This window comes from Anomaloglossus baeobatrachus, chromosome 4 (assembly GCF_048569485.1).
Source record: "Anomaloglossus baeobatrachus isolate aAnoBae1 chromosome 4, aAnoBae1.hap1, whole genome shotgun sequence".
Taxonomy (NCBI): Eukaryota; Metazoa; Chordata; class Amphibia; order Anura; family Aromobatidae; genus Anomaloglossus; species Anomaloglossus baeobatrachus.
Window position 1 is genome coordinate 63,303,045 of NC_134356.1, and position 20,639 is coordinate 63,323,683.

The 20,639-nt window shown below is 51.7% G+C and overlaps 1 protein-coding gene across 2 annotated transcripts in view; it reads right to left on the minus strand.

Annotated features, from left to right (window-relative positions):
• DELE1 (DAP3 binding cell death enhancer 1) overlaps positions 1 to 20,639 on the minus strand; it is a 68,911-nt gene that overhangs the window by 25,096 nt on the left and 23,176 nt on the right. For both annotated transcript variants that reach the window (XM_075344385.1, XM_075344384.1), the window contains exons 3-7: positions 17,174 to 17,300; positions 15,354 to 15,495; positions 12,798 to 12,953; positions 12,624 to 12,712; positions 12,392 to 12,494 (exon numbers count right to left, since the gene is read on the minus strand). In XM_075344385.1, coding sequence (XP_075200500.1) covers positions 12,392 to 12,494; positions 12,624 to 12,712; positions 12,798 to 12,953; positions 15,354 to 15,495; positions 17,174 to 17,300 — 617 coding nt within the window. The remainder of the gene's footprint in view (positions 1 to 12,391; positions 12,495 to 12,623; positions 12,713 to 12,797; positions 12,954 to 15,353; positions 15,496 to 17,173; positions 17,301 to 20,639) is intronic.

The following is a 20,639-nucleotide window of genomic DNA, read 5'->3' on the forward strand; positions in this document are numbered from 1 at the left end:
GGATGTACCTGCCTCACAGCTCCCGCAGAAAGTATCCAGGACACCCATCGCACTGGCTGCAGCATCGCCCTACTCTACCACCAGCCCTGCCTCCTGTGACCCCTTCTCCACTACCACTACCGCCCTTACCCAACCGGTAAGACACCACAGGATTATAAGACGAACCCCATATTTTTGTTTTCTACCTTTTTATTTCTCTAAATTTGGGGTGTGTATTATAAAACAAAAGAAGGGAATTTTGTTTACTTACCGTAAATTCCTTTTCTTCTAGCTCCAATTGGGAGACCCAGACAATCGGGTGTATAGCTATGCCTCCGGAGGCCACACAAAGTATTACACTAAAAGTGTAACGCCCCTCCCCTTCAGCCTATACACCCCCCGTGCTGCCACGGGCTCATCAGTTTTGGTGCAAAAGCCCGAAGGAGGAAAAAAATTATAAACTGGTTTAAAGTAAATTCAATCCGAAGGAATATCGGAGAACTGAAACCATTTAACATGAACAACATGTGTATACAAAAACAGGGGCGGGTGCTGGGTCTCTCAATTGGAGCTAGAAGAAAAGGAATTTACGGTAAGTAAACAAAATTCCCTTCTTCTTTGTCGCTCCTTATTGGGAGACCCAGACAATTGGGACGTCCAAAAGCAGTCCCTGGGTGGGTAAATAATACCTCATAATAGAGCCGTAACGGCTCCGTCCTACAGGTGGGCAACTGCCGCCTGAAGGACTCGCCTACCTAGGCTGGCATCTGCCGAAGCATAGGTATGCACCTGATAGTGTTTCGTGAAAGTGTGCAGGCTCGACCAGGTAGCTGCCTGACACACCTGCTGAGCCGTAGCCTGGTGTCGCAAGGCCCAGGACGCTCCCACGGCCCTGGTAGAATGGGCCTTCAGTCCTGAGGGAACCGGAAGCCCCGAGGAACGGTAAGCTTCGAGAATTGGTTCCTTGATCCACCGAGCCAGGGTTGACTTGGAAGCTTGTGTCCCTTTACGCTGGCCAGCGACAAGGACAAAGAGTGCATCCGAGCGGCGCAGGGGCGCCGTACGAGAAATGTAGAGTCTGAGTGCTCTCACCAGATCTAACAAGTGCAAATCCTTTTCACATTGGTGAACTGGATGAGGACAAAACGAGGGTAAGGAGATGTCCTGATTGAGATGAAAAGGGGATACCACCTTAGGGAGGAATTCCGGAACCGGACGCAGAACCACCTTGTCCTGGTGAAACACCAGGAAAGGAGCTTTGCATGATAACGCTGCCAACTCAGACACTCTCCGAAGTGAGGTGACTGCTACTAGAAAAACCACTTTCTGCGAAAGGCGTGCGAGCGAAATATCCCTCATTGGCTCGAACGGTGGTTTCTGAAGAACCATCAGCACCCTGTTCAGATCCCAGGGTTCTAACGGACGCTTGTAAGGAGGGACGATGTGACAAACCCCTTGCAGGAACGTGCGTACCTGTGGGAGTCTGGCCAGGCGCTTCTGAAAAAACACAGAGAGCGCAGAGACTTGTCCCTTAAGGGAGCCTAGCGACAAACCCTTTTCCAATCCGGATTGAAGAAAGGACAGAAAAGTGGGCAAGGCAAATGGCCAGGGAGAAAACCCCTGAGCAGAGCACCACGACAGGAATATTTTCCACGTCCTGTGGTAGATCTTGGCGGACGTTGGTTTCCTAGCCTGTCTCATAGTGGCAATGACCTCTTGAGATAATCCTGAAGACGCTAGGATCCAGGACTCAATGGCCACACAGTCAGGTTGAGGGCCGCAGAATTCAGATGGAAAAACGGCCCTTGAGACAGCAAATCTGGTCGGTCTGGCAGTGCCCACGGTTCGCCGACCGTGAGATGCCACAGATCTGGGTACCACGACCTCCTCGGCCAGTCTGGAGCGACGAGGATGACGCGGCGGCAGTCGGCCCTGATCTTGCGTAACACTCTGGGCAACAGTGCCAGAGGAGGAAACACATAAGGAAGCCGAAACTGCGACCAATCCTGAACTAAGGCGTCTGCCGCCAGAGCTCTGTGATCTTGAGATCGAGCCATGAATGTTGGGACCTTGTTGTTGTGCCGTGACGCCATTAGGTCGACGTCCGGCATCCCCCAGCGGCAACAGATCTCCTGAAACACGTCCAGGTGAAGGGACCATTCCCCTGCGTCCATGCCCTGGCGACTGAGAAAGTCTGCTTCCCAGTTTTCTACGCCCGGGATGTGAACTGCGGATATGGTGGATGCTGTGGCTTCCACCCACAGCAGAATCCGCCGGACTTCCTGGAAGGCTTGCCGACTGCGTGTCCCACCTTGGTGGTTGATGTAAGCCACCGCTGTGGAGTTGTCCGACTGAATTCGGATCTGCTTGCCTTCCAGCCACTGCTGGAACGCTTTTAGGGCAAGATACACTGCCCTTATCTCCAGAACATTGATCTGAAGTGAGGACTCTTGCTGAGTCCACGTACCCTGAGCCCTGTGGTGGAGAAAAACTGCTCCCCACCCTGACAGACTCGCGTCCGTCGTGACCACCGCCCAGGATGGGGGTAGGAAGGATTTCCCCTTCGATAATGAGGTGGGAAGAAGCCACCACCGAAGGGAAGCTTTGGTTGCCTGAGAGAGGGAGACGTTCCTGTCTAGGGACGTCGGCATCCTGTCCCACTTGCGTAGGATGTCCCATTGTAGTGGACGCAGGTGAAACTGCGCGAAAGGGACTGCTTCCATTGCTGCCACCATCTTCCCCAGGAAGTGCATGAGGCGCCTCAAGGGGTGTGACCGACCTTGAAGGAGAGATTGCACCCCTGTCTGTAGTGAACGCTGTTTGTCCAGCGGAAGCTTCACTATCGCTGGAAGAGTATGAAACTCCATGCCAAGATATGTCAGCGATTGGACCGGTGTCAGATTTGACTTTGGAAAATTGATGATCCACCCGAAACTCTGGAGAATCTCCAGAGCAACGTTGATGCTGTGTTGGCATGCCTCTTGAGAGGGTGCCTTGACCAGCAGATCGTCTAAGTAAGGTATCACTGAGTGACCCTGAGAGTGGAGGACCGCAACTACTGTAGCCATGACCTTGGTGAAAACCCTTGGGGCTGTCGCCAGGCCGAACGGCAGTGCCGCGAACTGAAGGTGTTCGTCTCCTATGGCGAAGCGCAAGAAGCGCTGATGCTCTGGAGCAATTGGTACGTGGAGATAAGCATCCTTGATATCGATCGATGCTAGGAAATCTCCTTGGGACATTGAGGCGATGACGGAGCGGAGGGATTCCATCCGGAACCGCCTGGTCCTTACGTGTTTGTTGAGCAGTTTTAGGTCCAAAACAGGACGGAAGGACCCGTCCTTCTTTGTAACCACAAACAGGTTGGAGTAGAAACCGTGACCCTGTTGCTGAAGAGGAACCGGGACCACCACTCCTTCTGCCTTCAGAATGCCCACCGCCTGCAGAAGAGCCTCGGCTCGCTCGGGAGGCGGAGATGTTCTGAAGAATCGAGTCGGAGGACGAGAGCTGAACTCTATCCTGTAACCGTGAGACAAAATGTCTCTCACCCAACGGTCTTTTACTTGTGGCAGCCAGGTGTCGCAAAAGCGGGAGAGCCTGCCACCGACCGAGGATGCGGTGTGAGGAGGCCGTAAGTCATGAGGAAGCCGCCTTAGTAGCGGCACCTCCGGCGGTCTTTTTAGGGCGTGATTTAGACCGCCATGCGTCGGAGTTCCTCTGATCCTTCTGCGGCCTTTTGGACGAGGAGAATTGGGATCTGCCCGCACCCTGAAAGGACCGAAACCTCGACTGTCCCCTCCTCTGTTGGGGTGTTTTTGGTTTGGCCTGGGGTAAGGATGTTTCCTTTCCCTTGGATTGTTTGATGATTTCATCCAATCTCTCACCAAACAAACGGTCGCCAGAAAAAGGCAATCCAGTTAAGCACTTTTTGGAAGCCGAATCTGCCTTCCATTCCCGCAGCCACAAGGCCCTGCGTATTGCCACCGAATTGTCGGCTGCAACCGCCGTACGGCTCGCAGAGTCCAGGACAGCATTAATAGCGTAGGACGCAAATGCCGACGTTTGAGAGGTTATGGACGCCACCTGCGGCGCAGACGTACGTGTAAGTGCGTCAATTTGCGCCTGACCAGCTGAGATAGCTTGGAGTGCCCATACGGCTGCGAATGCTGGAGCAAAAGACGCGCCGATAGCTTCATAGATGGATTTCAACCAGAGCTCCATCTGTCTGTCAGTGGCATCCTTGAGTGAAGCTCCATCTTCCACTGCAACTATGGATCTAGCCGCCAGTCTGGAGATTGGAGGATCCACTTTGGGACACTGAGTCCAGCCCTTGACCAAGTCAGGGGGGAAAGGGTAACGTGTATCCTTAAGGCGCTTGGAAAAACGCTTATCTGGACAAGCTCGGTGTTTCTGGACTGCCTCTCTGAAGTCAGAGTGGTCCAGAAACATACTCTTCTTCGGCGCTCCATTGGGAGACCCAGACGATTGGGTGTATAGCACTGCCTCCGGAGGCCACACAAAGCATTACACTAAAAAGTGTAAGGCCCCTCCCCTTCTGGCTATACACCCCCAGTGGGATCACTGGCTCACCAGTTTTCTGCTTTGTGCGAAGGAGGTCAGACATCCACGCATAGCTCCACTGTTTAGTCAGCAGCAGCTGCTGACTATGTCGGATGGAAGAAAAGAGGGCCCATACTAGGGCCCCCAGCATGCTCCCTTCTCACCCCACTTGCGGTTTGTAAGGTTGAGGTACCCATTGCGGGTACGGAGGCGGGAGCCCACATGCTGTTTTCCTTCCCCATCCCCCTGAGGGGCTCTGAGGAAGTGGGATCTTACCGGCCTCCAAGCCCTGAGGCCGGGCTCCGTCCACAGACCCATTGAACCTGCTGGATTAGGAGCCGGGGTACCGTTCAGGGACAAGGCCCTGCAACATTCAGGTACTCTGTGTCCCCCTATGGACTGGCCGCGCACACTCCAGACTTGCTGGGTGTGCTAGTGCGCCGGGGACAGTAGCGCTGCGCGCTGGGGTTTGAGTCACTGCAGCTTGGCTGAGTGACTTTATGTGTTGGGAACTACCGCGCCGGCCGCTCCGGGAGCGGCGGCGCGGCTGGGACTTGTAGTGCGCCGGGGACTCAGCGCCGACCGTGCTTTTACGACGGCGGCGCTTATAAATCTAGTCCCCGGCTTTTGCGGCCTAGCTCCGTTTCGTTCCCGCCCCCTCCCTGTCAATCAGGGAAGGGGACAGGCGTTGTGCAATCGTCAGCGCCGAGGGCTGGAGCCTTATTTACATGCTCCAGCCCTCTCACTGGGCACAGTGGGACGCAGGTTTCCCGCTTTTTGTCTGAGCACACCCAGGGCCCGCCCCCCCCTCCACAGAGACGCCGGCAGCCATTCCTGCATGCAGTCTGGCTGGGGAACGGACACAGGCTCTGGGAGACCCAGACAAGGGATTTCTGGCGACCACACACCCGCGTTGAGCGGGCGGTAAGCAGCACATTCGTGCTGGCCCCACTAGTGCCACAGTGTTATTTGGTGTACTTTTTCCTGTACCAGATATATCTATATATATTGCACTGTAAGGTCGCTTCTTGGCTGTATACCCCTATTGCTCTGAGGAGACGACAACATGTCATCTGCAAAACGCAAGGGTGCCAAGACACAGGCTGTGAACGCTGCTTGTGCCGCTTGTGGGGCTAATCTACCGGCAGGTTACAATGACCCCCATTGTGTGCAATGTTCGGTCCCTGTGCCACTTCGTCAGCCGGAGCCTATGGTGGTAGTGGCCCAGGCAGAGTCGCCGGTGAACCCTGTCCCGGTGACGGGGACAGAGTTTGCTGTTTTTGCTGACAGGATGTCTGTCACTATGACAAAAATCCTAGAGACCTTGCAGGCCAGGCCAGTTACTCAGACCATGGACACTGCTGCGGCAACGTTCCCCGGTCCCCCTCAGTTGGAGTTAATCAGTGCTTCAAGGGGGTCACAGGTATCTCAGCCTGACGGCTCTGATTCAGATGACAGTCCCAGACAGCCTAAGCGTGCTCGCTGGGAGAGACCCCCCACGTCATCACGGGGATCAGGGTCTCAACGAGAAGAGTCTCTACATGATGAGACAGAGGAGGGTGATCAGGAGTCTAATCCTGAAACCGCTCTCAATCTGGATACTCCTGATGGTGACGCCATGGTAAATGACCTTATAGGGGCCATCAATAGTCTATTGGAAATTTCTCCCCCTGCCCCTTCTGCAGAGGAGGCAGCTGCACAGCAGGAGAAGTTCCATTTCAGGTATCCCAAGCCTAAACTGAGTACTTTTCTGGACCACGCTGACTTCAGAGAATCAGTCCAGAAACACCATGCCTACCCAGATAAGCGTTTCTCCAAACGTCTTAAGGATACACGTTATCCCTTTCCCCCTGACGTGGTCAAACGCTGGACCCAGTGTCCAAAGGTGGATCCCCCAATCTCCAGGCTTGCAGCTAGATCCATAGTTGCAGTGGAAGATGGGGCTTCGCTTAAAGATGCCAATGACAGACAGATGGACCTTTGGTTAAAGTCTGTCTATGAAGCTATTGGCGCGTCGTTTGCTCCAGCATTCGCGGCCGTGTGGGCACTCCAAGCTATTTCAGCTGGCCTGGCACAGGTGGACTCTATCATATGTCCAGCAGTGCCGCGAGTAGCGTCCCTAACCTCGCAAATGTCTGCGTTTGCGACTTACGCTATCAACGCTGTCCTGGACTCTACAAGCCGTACCTCAATTGCGTCTGCCAACTCTGTTGTCTTGCGCAGAGCCTTGTGGTTAAAGGAATGGAAAGCGGATTCTGCTTCCAAAAAATGTTTAACCAGCTTGCCGCTATCTGTAGATAGACTGTTTGGTGAACAATTGGCTGAAATCATTAAGCAATCCAAGGGTAAGGACTCCTCCTTACCCCAGCCCAGATCAAGCAAACCTCAACAGAGGAAGTGGCAGTCGAGGTTTCGGTCCTTTCGAGGCTCCAGCAAGGCCCATTTCTCCTCGTCCAAAGGGACTCAGAAGGAGCAAAGGAGCTCAGATTCCTGGCGGGCTCAGTCACGCCCCAAGAAAGCAACCGGAGGAACCGCTTCCAAGGCGGCTGCCTCATGACTTTCGGCCTCAGCCCTCCGCATCCTCGGTCGGTGGCAGGCTCTCCCGCTTTTGCGACATTTGGCTGCCACAGGTCAAAGACCGGTGGGTAGCAGACATTTTGTCTCACGGGTACAGGATAGAATTCAGTTCTCGTCCTCCGCCTCGGTTCTTCAGAACCTCCCCACATCCCGACCGAGCAGATGCCCTTCTGCAGGCGGTGTGCTCACTAAAAGCAGAAGGAGTGGTGATCCCTGTTCCTCTGCAGGAACAAGGGCAAGGTTTTTACTCCAATCTCTTCGTGGTTCCAAAGAAGGACGGCTCGTTCCGTCCTGTTCTGGACCTAAAGCTGCTCAACAAGCATGTGAACGCCAGGCGGTTCCGGATGGAATCCCTCCGCTCTGTCATTGCCTCAATGTCTCAAGGAGATTTCCTTGCATCAATAGACATCAAAGATGCTTATCTCCACGTGCCGATTGCTACAGAGCACCAACGTTTCCTACGTTTCGTGATAGGAGACGACCATCTCCAGTTCGTAGCTCTGCCATTTGGTCTGGCGACAGCCCCACGGGTTTTCACCAAGGTCATGGCGGCAGTGGTAGCAGTCTTGCATTCTCAGGGTCATTCGGTGATCCCTTACTTAGACGATCTACTTGTCAAAGCACCCTCTCAAGAGGCATGCCAACACAGCCTGAATGTTGCGCTGGAGACTCTCCAGACTTTCGGGTGGATCATCAACTTTTCAAAGTCAAACCTGGCACCGACTCAATCACTAACGTATCTTGGCATGGAGTTTCATACTCTCTCAGCGATAGTGAAGCTTCCGCTGGACAAGCAGCGGTCTCTGCGGACAGGGGTGCAGTCTCTCCTTCAGGGTCAGTCGCACCCCTTAAGGCGCCTCATGCACTTCCTAGGGAAGATGGTGGCAGCAATGGAGGCAGTCCCGTTCGCGCAGTTTCATCTGCGTCCACTTCAATGGGACATTCTCCGCCAGTGGGACGGGAAGACAACTTCCCTAGACAGGAAAGTCTCCCTTTCTCAGACGGCCAAGGATTCTCTGCTATGGTGGCTCCTTCCCACCTCATTAACGCAGGGAAGATCATTCCTGCCCCCATCCTGGGCAGTGGTCACGACAGACGCGAGTCTGTCAGGGTGGGGAGCAGTTTTTCTCCACCACAGGGCTCAAGGGACGTGGACTCAGCAGGAGTCCACCCTTCAGATCAATGTTCTGGAAATCAGGGCAGTGTATCTTGCCCTCTTAGCCTTCCAGCAGTGGCTGGAAGGAAAGCAGATCCGAATTCAGTCGGACAACTCCACAGCGGTGGCATACATCAACCACCAAGGAGGGACACGCAGTCGGCAAGCCTTCCAGGAAGTCAGGCGAATTCTCATGTGGGTAGAGGAAAGAGCTTCCACCATATCAGCAGTTCACATCCCGGGCGTAGAAAACTGGGAAGCAGACTTCCTCAGTCGCCAGGGCATGGACGCAGGGGAATGGTCCCTTCACCCGGACGTGTTTCAGGAAATCTGCCGCCGCTGGGGGGTGCCGGACGTCGACCTAATGGCGTCTCGGCACAACAACAAGGTCCCGACCTTCATAGCGCGGTCTCGCGATCAAAGAGCTCTGGCGGCAGACGCCTTAGTGCAAGATTGGTCGCAGTTCCGGCTCCCTTATGTGTTTCCACCTCTGGCACTCTTGCCCAGAGTGTTACGCAAGATCAGATCCGATTGCGGCCGCGTCATACTAGTCGCCCCAGACTGGCCGAGGAGGTCGTGGTACCCGGATCTGTGGCATCTCACGGTCGGCCAACCGTGGGCACTACCAGACCGTCCAGACTTACTGTCCCAAGGGCCGTTTTTCCATCGGAATTCTGCGGCCCTGAACCTGACTGTGTGGCCATTGAGTCCTGGATCCTAGCGTCTTCAGGATTATCCCAAGGGGTCGTTGCCACCATGAGACAGGCTAGGAAGTCCACTTCTGCTAAGATCTACCACAGAACGTGGAAGATTTTCTTATCCTGGTGCTCTGCACAAGGAGTATCTCCCTGGCCATTCGCGTTACCTGTCTTTCTTTCCTTCCTGCAATCTGGGTTGGAAAAGGGCTTGTCGCTCGGCTCCCTTAAAGGGCAAGTCTCGGCACTATCCGTGTTTTTTCAGAAGCGTCTAGCACGACTTTCTCAGGTGCGCACGTTCCTGCAGGGGGTTTGTCATATCGTACCTCCGTACAGGCGGCCGTTAGATCCGTGGGATCTAAACAAGGTCCTTGTTACTCTCCAGAAGCCGCCCTTCGAGCCTCTGAGGGATGTGTCACTTTCTCGACTCTCACAGAAAGTGGCCTTTCTGGTAGCGGTCACGTCTCTTCGGAGAGTGTCTGAACTAGCAGCGCTGTCATCCAAAGCTCCTTTCCTGGTGTTCCACCAGGACAAGGTAGTGCTGCGTCCCATTCAGGAGTTTCTCCCTAAGGTGGTATCCTCTTTTCATCTTAATCAGGATATCTCCTTGCCTTCCTTTTATCCGCATGCAGTTCATCGGTATGAAAAGGATTTACATTTGTTGGATCTGGTGAGAGCACTCAGAATCTACATTTCCCGCACGGCGCCCCTGCGCCGCTCGGATGCACTCTTTGTCCTTGTCGCTGGTAAGCGCAAAGGGTCGCAGGCTTCTAAAGCCACCCTGGCTCGATGGATCAAAGAACCGATTCTTGAAGCCTACCGTTCTGCTGGGCTTCCGGTTCCATCAGGGCTGAAGGCCCATTCTACCAGAGCCGTGGGTGCGTCCTGGGCATTACGACACCAGGCTACGGCTCAACAGGTGTGCCAGGCAGCTACCTGGTCGAGTCTGCACACTTTCACCAAACATTATCAGGTGCATACCTATGCTTCGGCGGACGCCAGCCTAGGTAGAAGAGTCCTGCAGGCGGCAGTTGCCTCCCCGTAGGGGAGGGCTGTCTTTGCAGCTCTAACATGAGGTATTTCTTTACCCACCCAGGGACAGCTTTTGGACGTCCCAATCGTCTGGGTCTCCCAATGGAGCGCCGAAGAAGAAGGGAATTTTGTTACTTACCGTAAATTCCTTTTCTTCTAGCTCCTATTGGGAGACCCAGCACCCGCCCTGTTGTCCTTCGGGATTTTTGGTTGTTTTTCGGGTACACATGTTGTTCATGTTGAATGGTTTTCAGTTCTCCGATGTTACTTCGGAGTGAATTTGTTTAAACCAGTTCTTGGCTTTCCTCCTTCTTGCTTTTGCACTAAAACTGGTGAGCCAGTGATCCCACTGGGGGTGTATAGCCAGAAGGGGAGGGGCCTTACACTTTTTAGTGTAATGCTTTGTGTGGCCTCCGGAGGCAGTGCTATACACCCAATCGTCTGGGTCTCCCAATAGGAGCTAGAAGAAAAGGAATTTACGGTAAGTAACAAAATTCCCTTCTTTGTACGCTTGGGAAACCTGAAACGTAATTTCTCCTGCTGAGAGGCTGACTCCTCCACTGGAGGAGCTGAGGGAGAAATGTCCAACATTTCATTGATGGACGCAATAAGATCATTCACTATGGCGTCCCCATCAGGAGTATCAAGGTTGAGAGCGGCTTCAGGATCAGAATCCTGATCAGCTACCTCCGCTTCATCATACAGAGAGTCCTCTCGCTGAGACCCTGAACATTGTGATGATGTCGAGGGGATATCATAGCGAGCTCGCTTAATCGGTCTGGGGCTGCGGTCCGTGTCAGAGACCTCACCCTGGGATCTATGAGACACCCCGGGAGAACATTGTTGTTCCAACTGAGGGGAACCAGGGGGCAATGATTCCACAGTGCCCCTGGCTTGAGATGCCGGCCTGGACTGCAAGGCTTCTAATATCTTAGCCATAGTCTCAGAAAGTCTTTCAGTAAAAACTGCAAACTCCGTCCCTGTCACCTGGACAGTGTTAACAGGTGGTTCTCCCTGGGCCACCCTTAGCAGAGGCTCCCCACAGGGGCCGAGCATTGCACACAATGAGGGTCAGTGGAACCTGCCGGCAGTATAGCCGTACATGCTGCACAGGCAGCATAGTAAGTCTGTGCTTTGACACCCTTGCTATTTGTGGACGACATGCTGTTGTCTCCTCTGAGCAATACAGGAGGGTATATAGACAAAAATCAACAGTGCACCATACAGTGTAAAGTATAGTCTATAATCATATAATCTATAAGTACACTTCTGCACTAGTGGGGCCAGCACCACAGGTGCTGCTTACCGCCTGCGCAAAGCGGTTGTGTGGGCACCAGAAATCCTGCATGGGTCTCCCTGAGCTTGTCTCTCCTCTCCAGCGTTAGCAGAGCTGAGAGGAATGGCTGCCGGCGTCCTGAGGAGAGGAGGGAGCCGTGGGCGTGACCCAGAAAAGTGCGGGAACTGGTGCCCCACTGTGCAGAGTGAGGGGGGTGGAGTATGCAAAGCATGCTCCAGCCCTCAGTGCTGCCGTCCTGTACAGCGTCCCGCCCTTCCCCTGATTGGCAGGGCTGGGGGCGGGAAGAAAACGAGACTAGGCCGCAAAAGCCGGGGACTCGAGTTATAAGCGCGGCCGCCGTATAAGCGCGGTCGGCGCGGAAGTCCCCGGCGCACTAACAGTCCCAGCCGCGCCGCAGTGATAACCATGGCAGCGGCGGTCAGCGCGGCAGTCCCCCTACACGAACACACTCAGCGATGCTGAAGTAATGGCACAAACGCAGCCAGCGCTGCTGTCCCCGGTGCACTAGCACACCCAGCAATGCTGGAGTGTTGCTGTGCGCGGTCCCCACGGGGACACAGAGTACCTCAAGGTAGCAGGGCCATGTCCCTGAACGATACTCGGCTCCTATCCAGCATGGTCCTCAGGAGCTGTGGATGGAGCACGGTCTCCTGTGCCTGGAGACCGAAAGGATCCCACTTCACCCAGAGCCCTAATTGAGGGATGGGGAAGGAAAGCAGCATGTGGGCTCCAGCCTCCGTACCCGCAATGGATACCTCAACCTTAACAACACTGCCGACAAGAGTGGGGTGAGAAGGGAGCATGCTGGGGGCCCTGTTATGGGCCCTCTTTTCTTCCATCCGACATAGTCAGCAGCTGCTGCTGACTAAGCTGTGGAGCTATGCGTGCATGTCTGACCTCCTTCGCACAAAGCATAAACACTGATGAGCCCGTGGCAGCACGGGGGGTGTATAGGCTGAAGGGGAGGGGCGTTACACTTTTAGTGTAATACTTTGTGTGGCCTCCGGAGGCATAGCTATACACCCGATTGTCTGGGTCTCCCAATAAGGAGCGACAAAGAAATTACGGTAATAATATACTACAATGTCTGATATTTACCAAAGATATTGAGCACGGTCGGCAAGCTGGTCTCTGTTACGTCCAACAGTCGCGAGGCTGCGTCCTTAAGAGACTCTCCAAGTTCTTCCTTTGGTTCCAATGGCTAAAGATCAAATGCCAAAGTTATAATAAGACATATATTATAATCTATACATAACATCACCTTGCAGAAATTCTATAGACCACTAGGGTGCACAAACTAGAAGAAGCATGGAACCCATGATATGAATACCTCTCGGGCAGACTTGGATGGTTTCGTCTCTCTTCTGATTGGTCCATATTTGGAACCGACATCAAGAAAGTCTTCAGTCTGTGATTCTTCTGGAGAAGGAAAGTCAAGAATCAGCCAATCATGTAGAGGAGGAGGCTTGTGGCAAACCCACCAGTCTCATGAGACCAAGCTTACCTGGCTCTGCCACAAGGCGATGTGAGCCACTAGATGGCGCCGAGGAGGAAGACGGTAGAGAGGTGTCTGCGTCCTGATGATTCACTCCACCTTGTAAGTGGAGATCCTTCCAGGCAAGCGGTTGGACGGCTTGTGGGACGATGTGACTTTTCACAGCTTCACATGGAAAGAAAGAAAACAAACAAATATTCAACAGTTAATATTTTGATATTTGCCCCACTTTTCTTGCCGGATGCCTCCGCCCACTTGAGTTGCCTTCGTTAGGTCATTCGGTGCTTATGGACCTCTTTAATATGTGTCAGGGGAGCTTTTTAGTGCAAAAATCAAATATACACGGCAAAAGCGTCCCCTTTATCTCATACGTTTCCTGTATCAGCGAGGGTCTTCTTTACCAAAGAACGGTGAGTTTCTAGCATACATACTGCACCTGCAGTAGGATTTTGCTTAATAAAAAGACATCTTTTCCCCACTCTGCATCACTCCCCCCATAAAAAATAATCTTTGTAAGGAAATCTTGTCTGTAAGATCAACTACTCCAAATGCACAGATGGGCATGCAGGTCTTAAAAATGTAAATCCATTGACTCCTTTGTATCTTCTGTCTGTTGCTGCATTTCCAAGTAATCAGCACTTTCATTCATATACAAATGTGGTATTAAGTATTCTGGGTTTAATGGAGCACTTAGCAAGTCTCTCTGTCTCTACTATCAGCAGCCTTCTCCTTAGTTTCCCCGCCCATTAGGAGCCTTCTCCTTAGTTTCCCCGCCCATCAGCAGCCTTCTCCTTTCCCCACCCATCAGCAGCCATCCCCTTTCTCCGCCCATCAGCAGCCATCCCCTTTCTCCGCCCATCAGCAGCCATCCCCTTTCTCCGCCCATCAGCAGCCTTCTCCTTTGTTTCCCCGCCCGTCAGCAGCCTTCTCCTTTGTTTCCCCGCCCGTCAGCAGCCTTCTCCTTTGTTTCCCCGCCCGTCAGCAGCCTTCTCCTTTGTTTCCCCACCCGTCAGCAGCCTTCTCCTTTGTTTCCCCACCCGTCAGCAGCCTTCTCCTTTGTTTCCCCGCCCGTCAGCAGCCTTCTCCTTTGTTTCCCCGCCTATAAGCAGCCTTCTCCTTTGTTTCCCCGCCAATTCGTGGTCACTTTAGCTTAACTGAGAACCCACTGTCTGATTTTCTTGCCTGACTTCACAAAAACAATGAGTTATCAATAGTGTTGAGCGGACCCGGATCCGCACAGTTTGAGCGCCCGATCAGAGTCCGACCAGTACTCTCACACACACACTCTCTCTCTCACACACACACACTCTCTCTCTCACACACACACACTCTCTCTCTCACACACACACACTCTCTCTCTCACACACACACTCTCTCTCTCTCACACACACACTCTCTCTCTCTCACACTCTCTCTCTCACACACTCTCTCTCTCACACACTCTCTCTCACACACACTCTCTCTCACACACTCTCTCTCACACACACTCTCTCTCACACACACTCTCTCTCACACACACTCTCTCACACACACACTCTCTCACACACACACTCTCTCACACACACACTCTCTCACACACACACTCTCTCACACACACACTCTCTCACACACACACTCTCTCTCACACACACTCTCTCTCACACACACACACTCTCTCACACACACTCACTCTCTCTCACACACACACTCTCTCACACACACACACTCTCTCTCTCACACACACACACTCTCTCTCTCACACACACACACACTCTCTCTCTCACACTCGTACCGGATCCCGCTCCCCATTGATTAACATGGCCCTGAATTCCGGATCGGATCCGGACTTTGGCGGAAACCCGATCCGGATCCGCCGGACCCGGATTATGACCGATCCGCTCAACTCTAGTTATCAATCATGATAAAGAGGCCAGTGCTGGGCGGGAACACAACCTAGGGAGGCAGCGATTCGGGAAGTGCTCTGTTACACCCAGAGCACCTAGGGTTTAATTTGAATATGAATAAAAATGCTAATTTTTCAGGAATGCAGCAACATGTAGAAGACTTAAAAGGTGTAGACGAACTCACATTTTAAAGACCTACATATGTAATTTGGTGGAATTGATCTGACAAATTCTCTATTAAAACTGTGTAACCAGGGTAAGTGACAGAATAAGGGGACCCAACCCCCACCTCTGGAGTTCTAAGGCTATTAGTGGGGGAACTGTGCATTCATTCTCCTTGTAGAGAAACATTTGGTCTATTTTGCATGTTTCCTAAGGAAGTGAAATGTCTGGCTATTGATTTGAATGGATGCGCAGGTCCATTACATTAAGAAAAAACATTTGTCACCACAAAATTGCTCTTGGATGTTCCCATATTTCCCCCTTCACCTAGTCTTTTGGCCTCCGTCTGGCTGGAATGATTCAGCTCACCGTTTATGTACCTGTATATCAATTAGCCATACAGAGATCCATGGCAAATAAACAGCTTGAGGGATCTGTTATTTTGCACTGGGTCCCCATTACGAGCAGACGCCATGGCATCCATGCACTATACATAATACCCCATACCTGGATTACTTACATAGATTGTTGCACTGGGAGAAGGATGTAAGGATCTGCTCCAGATAAGTGCGTCGAGGGGCTTTGTCCTCCCGAGAAGAGTTGGTCGACCAATGGAAGGAAATCTGCCGAGCCAAGTGCAGGAAGAAGACGGCTGCCGCACCCTAAATCACCAAGAAAGGAAGGTAATTACACAGGTAGAGAAATAATCCATCTGTATATACCTTGTACTGTATATTTAGCAGGATCTGGTTATTTTCAACATCGAAACCCTCCCCCCAAAAAAACAAAAATGTATGCCCTTCTTGTAGAGGCAGGAAAGTAAAATCTACGAGCATGGGAGACATCGTAGATGCGGCTCCCGACACAGCACATTTTGTGAGGCATGTCTATCTGGCCACAGTGTCCTGGCTCCTGGCAGAGACCTGGTCTACAGCGCTGTACACCAAGGTCCTGCCAGCATCGCCCGGTCTACAGCGCTGTACACCAAGGTCCTGCCAGCATCGCCCGGTCTACAGCGCTGTACACCAAGGTCCTGCCAAAATCGCCCGGTCTACAGCGCTGTACACCAAGGTCCTGCCAGCATCGCCCGGTCTACAGCGCTGTACACGAAGGTCCTGCCAGCATCGCCCGGTCTACAGCGCTGTACACCAAGGTCCTGCCAGCATCGCCCGGTCTACAGCGCTGTACACGAAGGTACTGCCAGCATCGCCCGGTCTACAGCGCTTTACACCAAGGTCCTGCCAGCATCGCCCGGTCTACAGCGCTGTACACCAAGGTCCTGCCAAAATCGCCCGGTCTACAGCGCTGTACACCAAGGTCCTGCCAGCATCGCCCGGTCTACAGCGCTGTACACGAAGGTCCTGCCAGCATCGCCCGGTCTACAGCGCTGTACACCAAGGTCCTGCCAGCATCGCCCGGTCTACAGCGCTGTACACGAAGGTACTGCCAGCATCGCCCGGTCTACAGCGCTGTACATCAAGGTCCTGCCAGCATCGACCGGTCTACAGCGCTGTACACGAAGGTCCTGCCAGCATCGCCCGGTCTACAGCGCTGTACATCAAGGTCCTGCCAGCATCGACCGGTCTACAGCGCTGTACACGAAGGTCCTGCCAGCATCGCCCGGTCTACAGCGCTGTACATCAAGGTCCTGCCAGCATCGCCCGGTCTACAGCGCTATACACCAAGGTCCTGCCAGCACCACCCTGGTCTACAGTGCTGTACACCAAGCTCCTGCCAGCACCGCCTGGTCTACAGCGCTGTACACCAAGGTCCTGCCAGCACCACCCTGGTCTACAGTGCTGTTTGGTGTATAGCGCTGCTAAGTAGCAGTGCTGTACACTGAGGCTCAATGTACAGTGCTGCTACTCTACTTGCAGAATTTGCTCAGACAAGAGCAGAGACAAGAGCGTCATGTGTGTCCAGCCCTCTTCTTCCTCCTGCTAGCTGTATGTTCTCCATAACCCCTCCCCATATGACCAAAGCCCCGCCCCTGCCATGGAAAAATGGTCTTGCTCGAAGGGGACCATTGCAGTAGGCTACATGCCAAATAGCACAGTTGTATAAATACATCCTAAAAGCTAAAGGGTTATTCACAATATTTAAGGATAACACTAGTGATGAGCGAGCATTACCATGCTCAGGGGCTTGGTACTCCGGGAAATCTTCCGAAAAAGTATTCGAGTCCCCCATTGACTTCCATTATATTTGAGTACCTGCATCAAGCCTATCCGAGCATCCAACTGCACGTTACAAGTACCGAGCCCCCGAGCATGGTAGTGCCCGCTCATCACTAGTTAGCACCTATCCAATGGACCACTATCTGGGAAATGCTCCGCTTACCACTCCAACAGCGTCCAGCATGCAGTACTGCGGCAGCTGGCCAGAGCAGAACTGAAAGCTCCCTCTCCTCTTCTGCCGCTGCTGTCCATTCTGACCCCCGTGCTCGCCTGAAGACTGGGAACTGTAACTACAATACACAGAATTTTATAATCAATTTATAATGAAATAAAAGAAGTACAATAGCAGCAAACACAAGCATATAGAAAACAATGTGGGAAGATCCATGCAATACAAGTGATGACCACTAGGGGCAGTGACACATACTTTTCTAGGAGAAGTAAGCAGCGGAGTAGAATTTGTGAAGTGACTACTATGAATATTCTGGCACTTATAGTACATCATAAAAGTGAGTACACCCCTCACATTTTTAGAAATATTATATATTTTCCTGGGACAACACTGAAGATCTGACACGGATACAATCTAATTTAGTCAGTGTACAGCTTGTATAACAGTGTAAATTTGGCGTCCTCTAAATAACTCAACACAAAGTCATTAATATCAAAACCACTGGTAACAAAAGTGAGTACACCCCTAAGTGAACATGGCCAAATTATGCCCAATTAGCCTTTCTTCTCCACGGTGTCATGTGACTCATTAATGTTACAAGGTCTCAGGTGTGTTACATTTGGTGTTATCTCTCACACTCTCTCATACTGGTCACTGGAAGGTGAACATGGCCCCTCAAGGCAAAGAATTCTCTGAGGAGCGGACAAAAAATAATTGTAGCTCTAAATAAAGATGGCCGAGGCTATAAGTAGATTGCCAACACCCTGAACCTGAGCTGCAGCACGGTGGCCAAGACCATACAGCGTTTTAAAAAGACAGGATCCACTCAGAAAAGGCCTCACCATGATCAACCAAAGAAGTTGAGTGCACATGCTCTTTGCCATATCCAGGGGTCGTCATTTCATAATAAACATATGATTGCTGCCAGCATTGCTGCAGAGGTTACAGGGGTGGGGGTTCAGCTTGTCAGTGCTCAGACCATATGCCACACACTGCATCAAATTAGTCTCCATGACTGTTGTCCCAGAAGGAAGCCTTTTCTAAAAATGATGCACAAGAAAACCCGCAAATAGTTTGCTGAAGACAAACAGAATAAGGACATGGATTACTGGAACCATGTCTTGTGGTCTGATGAGACCAAGATAAATGTATTTGGTTCATAAGGTGTCAAGCGTGTGTGATGGCAACCAGGTGAGGAGTACAAAGACAAGTGTGGCCTGCCTACAGTCCGACATGGTGGGGGAGTGTCATGGTTTGGGGCTGCATGAGTGCTGCCAGCTGTGGTGAGCTACAGTTCATTGAGGGAACCATGAATGCCAACATGTACTGTGACATAGTGAAGTACAGCATGATCCCCTCCCTTCAGGAACTGGGCCACGAGAAATATTCCAACATAACGACCCCAAACACACCTAAAGACGACCACTGCATTGCTAAACAAACTGAGGGTAAAGGTGCTGGACTGGCTAAGCGTCTCCAGACCTAAACCTTATTGAGCATCTGTGGTGTCTCCTCAAAGGAAAGGTGGAGGAGTGCAAGGTCTCTAACATCCACCAGCTCCGTGATGTCATCATGGAGGAGGGAGGACGAACCCATGGCTTCTGTGAAGCTCTAGTGAACTCTGTGCCTAAGAGAATTAAGGCAGTGCTAGAAAATAATGGTGGCCACACAAAATATTGGCAACTTGGGCACAATTTGGAATATTCACTTAGGGGTGTACTCACTTGTGTTGCCAGTGATTTTTATATTAATGGCTGTGTAAGGCTAGTTTCACACTTGCGTTGAACGGCATCAGTTGCATTGCATTGTGTGACAGATGCAACGGATGCGTTGCATATAATGGCACAACGGATGCAACGGATCGTACAAAACAACGGAAAGCTTTTTTTTTTTATTCTTTAGTTTTACCGGCAGCAGACTATTGTGAATGATCAGCTGATCACCCGGCTGCCGGGCGCTCAGCCGATCGCTCTCAACAGCCGGCTGCCGGGCGCTCAGCCGATCGCTCTCAAAAGCTGGCTGCCGGGAGCTCAGCCGATCGCTCTCAAAAGCCGGCTGCCGGGAGCTCAGCCGATCGCTCTCAAAAGCCGGCTGCCGGGCGCTCAGCCGATCGCTCTCAAAAGCCGGCTGCCGGGCGCTCAGCCGATCGCTCTCAAAAGCCGGCTGCCGGGCGCTCAGCCGATCGCTCTCAAAAGCCGGCTGCCGGGCGCTCAGCCGATCGCTCTCAAAAGCCGGCTGCCGGGCGCTCAGCCGATCGCTCTCAAAAGCCGGCTGCCGGGCGCTCAGCTGATCGCTCTCAAAAGCCGGCTGCCGGGCGCTTGGCCACCGAGAGACAAAATAAAGTTTCGGTGATTAAAAAAAAAAAAAAAAAAAAATGATGAGCATGCGCAGTGAAAAATAAAGGATTCCACCGCTCAAAAAACGATACATGCTGCGTTCCTTCCGCCCGGCAGAAGCAACGCAGTGTAAGTCAGCGGAAGCAACGCAAATATTTTAAATATTTTTGGCACAATCCGTCATCCATACAAGTCTATGGGAAACAGCGGAATCCGGTAACGGATTCCGCTGTTTTCCAAAAGGGCGGATTGCGCCAGAAGGTAATTAACGCAAGTGTGAAAGTACCCTTATTTAGATGGCACAGCAAGTTAACCCTGTTATACAAGCTGCATACTGACTACTGTACATTGTATCAAAGTGTCCGATCTTCAGTGTTGTCCCATGAAAACATATAAAGTAATTACAAAAAAATGTGAGGGGTGTACTCACTTTGGTGATCTACAGTGTGTTGTATAGAATAAATCTGAATAATGAATTTTATAAAATGCTTACTTTGGGACTGTATTCTGTGCGAGACCTGACAAAGTGATTTTATTCTAGGATATGAAGCTGAGAAGAATAAGGACGCGATCATTAAGCACCACAGAGCGCTAATTTTACTGGCGTATGGCGTGATAATGATTGCTTTCTGTTACTGCTCATTACACTCTGTGGAGCGGACCTTTCCTTAAGACACTGGAACCTGTCAGGATGATTGGTGAAAGGTGCTTTCCCAAAGCTCAGGGATATTTTATTCCCCATGTTCACTATATGGTAAAGCTGATGTGTCAGTGTGATGCCTCAGGTCGGTACCAGTTCGTTGATACAAAACATGTATAAAATGTACTTTTATCTAAGGGGTTAAAAAAAAAATCCTGACGTTTGTCCAAAAAAAGTAGCGCACCTTTTGCGCCAATTATGAGACCTGTAAGGTTGTTATTTTTGGAATCTGGGGCTCGGTGATGCCTTATTTTTTGCGTCTTGAGTTGACGTTTTTAATGTTACTATTTTTGCGCAGATCTTAATCGCCTGTTATTGCATTTTGCGCAAAATTTGCGACGAACAAAAAAAATGTAATTTTGTTTTTTGGAATTTTTTTGCCGCTACACAGTTTACCGATCGGATTAATTGATTTTATATT